The sequence below is a fragment of the Rhipicephalus sanguineus genome, chromosome 4, assembly GCF_013339695.2.
Source record: "Rhipicephalus sanguineus isolate Rsan-2018 chromosome 4, BIME_Rsan_1.4, whole genome shotgun sequence".
In the NCBI taxonomy this organism is placed as follows: Eukaryota; Metazoa; Arthropoda; class Arachnida; order Ixodida; family Ixodidae; genus Rhipicephalus; species Rhipicephalus sanguineus.
The window spans coordinates 131,631,862-131,642,303 of record NC_051179.1 but is presented as its reverse complement, the minus strand read 5'-3'; the positions used below and the strand labels follow the sequence as shown (position 1 = coordinate 131,642,303).

Below are 10,442 nucleotides of genomic sequence, written 5' to 3'. Positions count from 1 at the left end.
GCCAGTATGCGTTTGTCAACCTGTTTTGTGGTGCTCAAACAGGGACGTGCTGTATTGCTGCCTGCTTGAGATCTTATATTGTGTAATGTTCTTTATGTGCAGAGTACAGTGCGTTCTGTAAAAACGCTTGTGTATTTTTTCAGTAAGGTGAAAATGGGGCATGTATGGACACATTGCTGTTGTAAAATCGACTTGCCAGAAGTGCAAGCACTGTGAAATTGGCATGACAGTATTTCTCCAATTGTAACACCATTGCAGCTGCTGACCTAGCCATCGACCCCTGGCAATGCGATCTCCAGCCAACTGCAGCTGAAGAGGCGCAACCAGGCCAGGACAGCACCAGTGCAACCCAGCCGGACCCTGTGGCTTCGGGAGCAGTTTCTCAAGAAAAGCCAGCAGGTGGAAGCCGGGCATCCTGCTCAATGAAAGAAGCAGTGAGAAGCGAGCTGGATGCTCGGCTTTCGAACCTGGCTGAAGAGGGTAGACAAAAAAAAAAGAGAGCATTTGCTCCGCATGAGGGTTATGAGAGATAAATTAAAGAAAAGGGATGCTGTGCACGCACTTGAGGTAGAGAACCTGAAGGCAAAGAAAGCTCTTCTTGAGCTTGAAATTAAGCTCATGAAGAAAAAAATTCAATCCGACGCTTGTCTTTAGGCACAACATGTAGCATTCATTTATTCATGCATAAGGTATCTTAAATACAGAACTCCCAAGCAATTTCAGCATTTGATGATCATTTGGCATACAAAATTGATATCTGGGGTTTAACGTCCCAAAACCACGATATGATTATGAGAGACGCCGTAGTGGAGGGCTCCGGAAATTTCGACCACCTGGGGTTCTTAAACGTGCACCTAAATCTAAGTACACGGGCCTCAAAAGCATACAAAATTCAAGTGACAGCTCGCGCTATGCAGGTGGCTGGCATGATGAGTGTAATGGACAATGTTGTCTGGGCTGACCGACAAGCGAACACTTGCTGGATCACAACAATAACTGAAGAACCGTGCTGTACAGTCATGCTCAATATCACTTGCAACACATTAGTGTGTGGCTTTACAAGCTAAAAGCATGTCTTTAATTTGCCGTCATTTTCCGAACTAAATGATTTTTTCTTATTTGGTAGTATGGCCAAGCGAAAGAACAGTGTTTATTTTGCAGAAGGGCCAGTGGGAGCCATGGGTGATCCTGGAGTTTGTCAAGCCATGCGCACCCGTGTTGCTATTCATATTGAGTGAGACTGTACATGGCCCTGCACCTGTGCAACTTTGTTCTGACCCTCCACTACTTAAATACATAGAAACTGTCCTTCTTTTTAAATATCCATCATGTTGTTATTTTTTAAAAACAAGGTTTGCATACATTTAGGAAAAATAATTTCTAATGATACGTTCACGGGTTCCAAAGCCGTCGGTGTCTTGGGTTCCCATCTGAAGCTGTCCGTTTGGCAGTGCCGATGTAGGCTGCTGAACACTCGGTGCAGTCTGGGGCTGTAGATCCGGAGGGCATGGGTCACGCAGCATTCTGGCTAGGTTGTGTAGAGCTGCACATGCTGTTATCACTGTGAGGGAAGTGCTTGTGTCGATTTGTAGCGTCATTTGAAGGCACGGAAACCTCCTCTTCCAGATGCCGAACACACGTTCCACACTGTTCCTTGTTCGTGACTGTGACTTGTTGTACCTGAAAAATTAGTTCAATTTTTTTTCTTTGCCTTCGTGTGATGTTTCTGCAATACGTAGAAACGTTGAGAGAGATGAAAATAATCAATGCTTTGGATGTTATGTAAATATATCTGACTTTCTTTTTGTATTTTGTGAGATTGTTGATATTTATTGTTTGAAAATTGTATAAGCATTTCTCCTTTGAGTTTAGAGCTTTTCAGCTTCGAGCTTTTGAAGTGAATGGCCAAACATTCTTGAAAATGAGCAAATAAAAAGCGTTTCCATGCTGTTTTGGCTGTTTTCTGACCTTGCATATTAGCTCAATGGCTCTGACTGTAAAAAACTTTTAAGCAATTTTTGCAGACCATTTTTTTCTCAAAAGTTTTGAAATACTGCTTAAGATAAGTGAACTAGCTTGCCTGTATTCAGGGCTGCCTCGTTGAGGATCTTTGAGAGGAGTTATGAGATACGAGCGGCAGGCGTAGCCCAAGTCTCCAAGCAGAATCCCGGTGATGGCACCCGTCTCGTACATCACTCGGGCACGGCTGCTGTCGAAAATTCTGCTGTCGGCAGACCCTGACCAGCTGGCCACTACATCGTAGAACTGCAAGTCTGGCCCTGTGATTCCCTGTGAAAACACAAGATTTACGAATGAAGCGGCATTAAAAGTGTAGATGCAAATAGAAAAAAAAATGCTGTGCTGGCTAAGATTTTGTGGTGGCATCATGTGCCTAAATGATATTCTAGTTATTGACCTTTTAGATGTTCTTTCCGTTACACGAATTTTTTTTGCGGTCCTTGCGCAATATGACTTTCAGTAGCATGGAACCTTTTTTTTTAGATGTCCTGAGAGAAGCGCCTGCAATGTCGATTGCACTCCACACTGGATAAGAAGAGAAATGGTTCCCGAGATTTCGTGGCAACAACGCCATTCAGCATCGTCCCTTCAACTCCTATCCGCAGTATTGCATTTCGATGGGGGGGGGGGGGGGTGATATGTTGGTGCAGATAAACGTAACCCCGAGAGCACAATCGCAACTTGTACATCTGTCGTATCAGTGATGAAGGCCAGCAGTGCAAAGTCGCATCGCAATATGACGATGGTTTACTTGGCGACTTCCGTCTATCACGTTCCCAAAGTCGTGAGCGTCATTGGGTACAGCATATAATTGCATTTCGGTATCAAACCGCGGATAAAACATTTGAAGCGGGCCCCCGCAGGGGCGTCTGCGCAAGCAGGCGTTTGGTGTGTAGCGACACCACGGACCCGAGCTAACGGGGGGGTTTCGACCCCCTCCCACGCCTAGCCGTGCGTGGCATTGCCGTGTCCGGGGAAAAGGGGATCCTGGGGGTTGAGCCGACGCCGGGTGATTGGACCTTTAAGGCCCCCCGGCAGAGGCAACACACCCCTTTGGCCCCGGCTTCACGTAGACGGCACCCCTAGGCTGGCCCACCCAGAGGAAATCGGCAGTCGCCTTTTCCTGTCTCCCTCTTCCCTGATCTTCGTCTTTTTCTCTCATTTTACATCTCTCCTGTCTTCTCCTCTCTTCTAATTACTTCCGTTTTTCCTGGCGGCAAGGGCTAACCGTGTGTGGCTCCCCAACCTCGGGTAGACCATATTAGGTTATAGTGACGGCGTACTACTGGCGTGATGCAGACTTTTTAACTTGTCCTGCCACGCCCCCTTGTTGGGCTCCGTGTTGCTCATGCCGTATACACGTAGTTTCAGTAAGCTATTCATTCTCTCGCCATTCATTCTCACTACCCATACATTTCACGTCACGCTCATGATTTTAATACTTATACGTTTTACCCGCCTTTAGCGCGAGGAATTTTAAGGCCCCTTTACAGCCACCTACCATAATCATTGTTCATATCAGTTACGATGACCTGGCGCTCTTTGGCCATCAAATGGCCCTTGCGCCAATAAACATCAGATATCATCATGTTGGGCTCCGTGGTGGGTGGTAGGCGCCGTTGCCGAACAAATGACTTTCTTCATGGGACCCTCGAACCCCTCACCCAGCGATCGTGCCCCGAAAAGGACACGCACCGAAGCAACCTCGACATTCTATTTCAAGAAACAAGACACGTTCCCGAAATACCATGTCATCCACTGTGACAGTAACAAGAAAGCAACAAATATTTCACCATTTCTGGTTTCTAGATGCCTCACTGAAACCATTGGCGCGGGCTACAAAGCCACCAAAATGGCCAGTGGGGACATTCTAATTGAACTAAAGGATAACACCCAATATCAGAAACTGAGCAACCTCGTAGCATTTGGAGATAAACCCGTTACAGTTACCGCGCACAGAACAATGAACACAGTTAAAGGCGTTGTTTCAGATGATGACCTTGTGGACCTCACAGATGAAGAACTCTTGGACGGGTGGAAAGATGAAAATGTTATACATGTACAACGAATCAAAATAAGGCGGGATGACACGGAAATTGCTACAAAACACATTATAGTCACCTTTGGCTCCAGCACACTCCCTGAAACAATCGCAACAGGCTATCTTATGCTACGCGTCCGACCGTACATACCCAATCCGCGGCGCTGTTTCAAGTGCCAGAGGTTCGGCCACGCATCGCAGAGCTGCCGTGGGCAACTTACCTGTGCAAAGTGCGCCACAACTGGGCACTCCACCGATGACTGCAGGGCTGAGGATGAAACCCGTCGTTGCGCGAACTGCGACGGCGCCCACCCCGCATACTCTCGCTCGTGCATAGCCTGGAAAAGAGAGAAAGAAGTTCTTACAATCAAATTCCAAAAAAACATCAGTTTTCGAGAAGCCCGACAGCGTGCAACACTAACTTTTCCCCAGAAACCATCGTTTGCTTCTGCAGTGCAACAGGGGGCAGCACTGCAGCGGCCACAAGCGGTCGCCCATGCCACACGAAGTGTGCAGAGGCGAACGCTACCCGCCCCCATGGCGGAAGCAGCCAAGGCTGCTCCGCCTACGAACAACATGGCCACACCAGCGGCTGCTGCAAGCCTTGGTTGCAGCCAGGGCCGGCCAGCAGCAGTAGAGGTCCCCTCGACCTCCGGCCTGGTGGGGCCAAAGGCTTCGTCTGTTGAGGCGAAGCCAACACAATGAAAACACAACCCACTGGAGCGTGTGCCCGTTGCCTTGCCAGAGGCAATGGACACAACTTCTAGTGGGAAGGCGCAGACAGCGCCAAAGGAGCGGCGAGAACTCCTCGACCGCTCCAAAAAAGACAAATCCCTAATTACAGGGCCCGGTAAAGGCTCTGTAAGATAGAGCAGCTTCCTTTAATGTCACCTACCGTTTTTAAATAGCTGAAAACTCTACATATATACATTTGCTTACTTTTATTCCTGCTACTTTATTATGGCTTTCATGGTTCAATGGAACTGCAGAGGGCTCATACACAATTTAGGTGACGTGAAGGACATCATAAACAAGTATTCACCAACAGCTTTCTGCCTTCAAGAGACAAATCTAGGTGCGAAACATACCCAAATCCTTAAGGGCTTTACAGTAGTCCGAAAAGATCGCGAACGCTGCAGCCGACTGTCGGGAGGAGTGGCCATCGCTGTCCAGGGTGGCATCCCTACGCGAGATGTCGAACTGAGCACATCCTTTGAGGCAGTAGCCGTCACCATTTTATCCTACAAAACCATTACCATATGTTCGCTTTACATTCCACCCCATGTGAATTTGAGCTGTAAAAACTTAGACAATCTAGTAGAAAAGCTGCCGAAGCCATTTATTTTAGTAGGAGATTTTAATGCTCACTCCACGCTTTGGGGTAGTGAGAAAACCGACCAAAGAGGGCAGCTCATTGAAGATTTCATTCTATCGAATGACGTTTGCCTTTTAAACTCTGGTGCTTTCACTTACTTTTCATCAACTTCGCGGACTTTTAGCTGTTTAGACCTTGCCCTCTGTTCACCATGCCTTTTTAACAATCTTAAATGGGAAGTCCTTAACACGTCATATGGTAGTGATCACCTACCCGCCATCATAAAACTTACACCATCATACCCAACCTTAGCGGAACGGCCTCGTCGGTGGATTTTACACCGTGCGGACTGGCCAACCTTTACAAAAAACGCAAATCTCGAAAAGGCTTTCACACCAGAATTATCCATAAACGAGCTTAACAAAAAGTTTGTAGAAGTCATAGTCTCAGCGGCAGAGAAAGCAATACCGCGAACTTCCGGGACTCTGCGTAAACGGATGAATCCATGGTGGACAGACGAATGCACAAAAGCAAAAAAACAGCAAAACAAAGCCTGGGGACTTCTCCGAAGGTACCCTACATACGAGAACCTCATCCACTTCAAACAGGTGAAAGCCAAAGCGCGTTACATTAGAAGGCAGGCGGAAAAGTGTTCCTGGCAAAAATACATTACATCCATTAATAGCTCCATCCCATCTAAATGTCTTTGGGACAAAGTCAGGAAATTCAGAGACTATTCGTCATACACTATACCGATACTTACAAGTCCACACGCACAAACAACAGTACAAGAACAGGCAAATATTTTAGGCGAACACTTCTACAACATTTCAAGCTCAGAAAATTACACAGATCGATTTATCAGGTACAAAGAATCCGCAGAAAACCAGAGACTGCCCTTTACGACCACTTCAAACGAAGCTTATAACAATACTCTGACATTAGAGGAATTAAACCGAGTACTCTCCGCCGGCAAAAAAACGGCACCGGGTCCGGACTGTGTTCACTACACAATGCTTGCACACTTATCTGAAGCCTCTACAGTAGCACTCCTTCAGTTTTTTAACAAAATATGGGAAACTGGTATAATGCCAGAAGATTGGAAAAATGCCATAGTGGTGCCATTCCTAAAACCTGGCAAGCCTCCAACCTCCACTAGTAGCTACAGGCCCATTGCGTTAACGAGCTGTCTGGCCAAAACATATGAGAGTATTATAAACATCAGACTCACGTTCGTCCTTTATTCGAAACGCCTAGTAGACCCACACCAATGTGGCTACAAAAAGGGTTGTGCTACCACAGACCATCTCGTCAGGCTAGAGCAGGAAATACGCGACGCCTTTCTGTACAAACAATACTGTCTTGCTGTGTTCTTTGACTTGGAAAAGGCGTATGACACGACGTGGCGATTTGGCATCCTCCGAGACCTAGCTGATTTAGGAATTCGTGGCAGAATGTTGAACTGTTTGAGCGATTTTCTATCGAATAGAACATTCCAGGTACGTCTGGGCACCGTATTGTCCCGCGTTTTTGTGCAGGAAAACGGAGTTCCTCAAGGTTGTGTACTCAGCACAACTCTTTTCATTATCAAAATGAACTCGATTAACAAGGTCATACCACACACAGTCATGTACTCCATCTACGTTGATGACTTACAAATTGCCTGTCGCGCCTCGAACTTATCAACAAGTGAAAGGCAACTCCAACTTACAATTAATAAGCTGACGAAATGGGCCGACCTAAATGGGTTTCGATTCTCAACGCAAAAAACTGTCGCTGTTCTGTTTACCCAAAAGAGAGGCCTACACCCAGACCCAGTCTTGAATCTAAACAACGTCACATTGCCGATAAAACCACAGCATAAATTTTTAGGAATTACATTCGACCAAAAGCTAAATTTTCTTCCGCACATAGCTAATCTAAAAACTAAGGCGAACAAGGCTCTCAACCTTCTGAAAGTATTATCGCACAAACATTGGGGTTCCGACCGACTATGTATGCTGCGAATCTACCGCTCTGTCGTGCGCAGCACTTTAGACTATGGTTGTGTTGTTTACGGCTCAGCACGAGAGTCCTACATCAAACGTCTTGATCCTGTACACCATCTCGGCCTACGTCTGTCCAGCGGTGCTTACAAGACATCACCGGTACAGAGTCTGTATGTATATTGTAACGAACCTCCTCTATGTCAACGAAGAGCACTACTAACTCTGTTATATGTTCTCAGAATCAAGTCATCACCTGAACACATATGTCACGATATTCTTTCCAAATGTACCTCACGCACACATTACCTGAACAAACCACACTTAATCAAGCCACTCATCTTACGTTTTGAAGAATACCTCCAATCCAATTTCGTCCCTAAAGAGGTATTGAACGTTGCTCAAAAATCACCCAGACCGCCCCCATGGTTTGACTTCACGCAACTCTGTGATTTGTCACTCACCCACCTGAAGAAAAGAAACACGCCACCAGAACACATAATACAAGATTTCCGTGCACTACAACTTAAGTACAGCGATTACACGGAATATTATACAGACGGCTCCAAAACGAAAAACCATGTGGGCGTTGGGATCGTGACAGGGGAAAGTGCAATTGGCATCAGGCTACCTGAATGCATGTCCATTTTTACAGCTGAAGTCTATGCCCTGAGAGAGGCAGTGCGAGACTTAATCTCAAGGAAACACAAGAAGGCAGTCCTTTACACAGACTCGCTAAGCGCATTAAAAGCTCTTGACTTCAGATCTGAGTGTGAACCACTAATAGGCGACATTCTAAATATGATAATACGTAACAACGAAGCTCAGATTCGGTTCTGCTGGGTACCAAGCCACGTTGGCATACCTGGCAACGAGAAGGCTGATAAATGTGCTTCTCTGGCAGCTCACAGAACAGTCACGAAAGCAAAAGTTCCCCTCAAAGATAGCCGGCGAGTAACAAAACTGGCCCTCTTAACAAAGTGGCAGCAACATTGGGACACATGCAAAAGTAATAAGCTCCATCTGGTAAAACCAGCGCTAGGAGAATGGAAAACCTGTCGTCACCAAGAACGGTTTATAGAAGTCGTGGTATGCAGACTACGAATCGGACATACTCACCTGACACACAACTTCTTACTTGCAAACGAGCCCCAACCAACTTGTGAATATTGTCAAGAGCCGTTAACAGTTATACACATACTAATCTCATGCCTTCACACTGAGACACAAAGACAAAAACACTTCAGTGCACTGTACAAAAAACACGTACCGTTACATCCATCCCTTCTTCTAGGAGATGACTCGCTTGTGCCGTTTTCTGATGTGCTCAATTTTCTGAAAGAATGTGGTTTTTTAAGTAATTTGTAGCACCATATTCCTGTCATAGTCATATAGTTCTGTAATCACGACCACATTGTCACTCATTGTCAAGAGACACATTTCACATCACACTCATGATTTTATTATTCATATACGTTTTACCCGCCTTTTGCGCGTGGAATTTTAGGCCCCTCTACAGCCACCTCACATAACCATCGCTCACACTCGCTGTAATGTCATCATGAACATCTAGCTCAAGATCACTGTTAAGAGTCATCTCTCAAAACCTTGTGGCTGGCGCATCATAGCCTGAGTTGCTTTTGCGCCAAAAAACCCGACTTAACAACAACAATTTGAAGCGGGCACTCACCTGTACATTGATTGAAAAGTATCCTTTCCGGTTGCGGTATACTTCGGCGTCGTCACCGCCGGGGCTCCTGATAGGCACATGCGTGCAGTCTATGCATCCGCTGACACCCGGGAATTTGCCGACCTTGTAGAATTCCTCCATAACGCCACTCACTTGCGACGCTTCGGGAAATTTCACTAGTACGGGAAACAGTGTTTCTGCAAGCAAGGCAGATATCCGCTTGACTACTCGTGACACGGTTGGCTGCGAGACATTGACAAGGTCGCCGCTCACAAGTTGAAACGTGCCCGCTCCATAGAATCGCAATGCAATAAGCAGCTGCATGAGAGGCGGCAAAGGAAACCCACGACCGTCGGCGTTTTCCTGCAGAGGCAGCACAGCGAGCAACTTCTTCACGGCACTTTTCGTGAAGCGGTAACGACACAAAAATTCGTGTTCGTCGTAAGCCTCCATAGGGTTCAGTCGGTCCTTGAGAGTTCGCCGCGACGGTGACGCGTATGCGTACGCTGTGCCTTTAAGTATGTCTTCATTGCGGTTCACATAAACAACGAACTGCGCGAAGTTGTCGTCCCCCGCTATGTTGTTTGTCTGCAAGGAAGCCTTAAGGTAGGTCATAGGCTACCTTAACCGAGCCTTACTTATGACGGCGATAAGTACGAGGAAAGTTCTGCGATAAGTACACGGTTCGTTCTTGAAACGCGTTAAGGGCGGACTTAAGGTTAAGGGCGACTTAAGTCATAAGGATAAGGTTAAGTTAGGTTCGTGAATACGGGGGTAAGTCTTTCGTCCCTGGATCAGAGTCGGCGCCAAGCACGACCTCTGTCCCCTCCTCAATCTCTCCGTCGAGCACCAAGCTCTCCCCTCTCCGCTCCTATTTCTTCCTTTAAATCCACCCTGTCTCTTCTGAGACCGCCTTACGGGACCAACCCTTTTCGATACTCCACCAATGAAGCAGAGAACTTTGTTTCTCTCAGAGACGTGTCTCCGCCTCCACGTTCCCACGCTTTGCTGCCCTCACTATGCGGCAAGCCAACTAAAAACGCCATCAATCACATACACAGTTAAAGTACACTGAAATACACCACACCAACGTGCCCAGTTTACAATGCCGTCTCGAGCCTTGTCTGCGACAAGTTGCCGCCGCCTGTTGCAATTATTGCAAAACCACGTCGGTGCTCATTCAATGAGGACCATAAGCGTGCGCAGGGTTGCCCTTCAGGGGGGGCGAAGGTTCGTCGCAGCGCCCCCCCTCCCTATTATGTCAATGTATGCGGCTGCCTTTGCGCCCCCCCTATCGCCCCCCCCTACAATGTATAGGGCTGACTTTGCGCCCCCCCTTCTCGCCCCCTTTGCCCCCCCCCCCCTGCGCACGCCTATGATGAGGACCGTCGC

The 10,442-nt window shown here is 47.0% G+C and overlaps 1 protein-coding gene across 1 annotated transcript; it reads right to left on the bottom strand.

Annotated features, from left to right (window-relative positions):
- Window positions 1-658: 658 nt before the first annotated feature.
- On the bottom strand, window positions 659-9,825 carry LOC119388993 (putative nuclease HARBI1). The gene is made up of 3 exons (XM_037656299.2): window positions 9,051-9,825; window positions 2,081-2,289; window positions 659-1,680 (listed from the first exon to the last, which is right to left on the bottom strand). The coding sequence occupies exons 1-3, from the start codon at window positions 9,663-9,665 to the stop codon at window positions 1,365-1,367; spliced, it is 1,140 nt and encodes a 379-aa protein (XP_037512227.1). The 5' UTR covers window positions 9,666-9,825; the 3' UTR covers window positions 659-1,364.
- Between the last annotated feature and the right edge of the window lie 617 nt (window positions 9,826-10,442).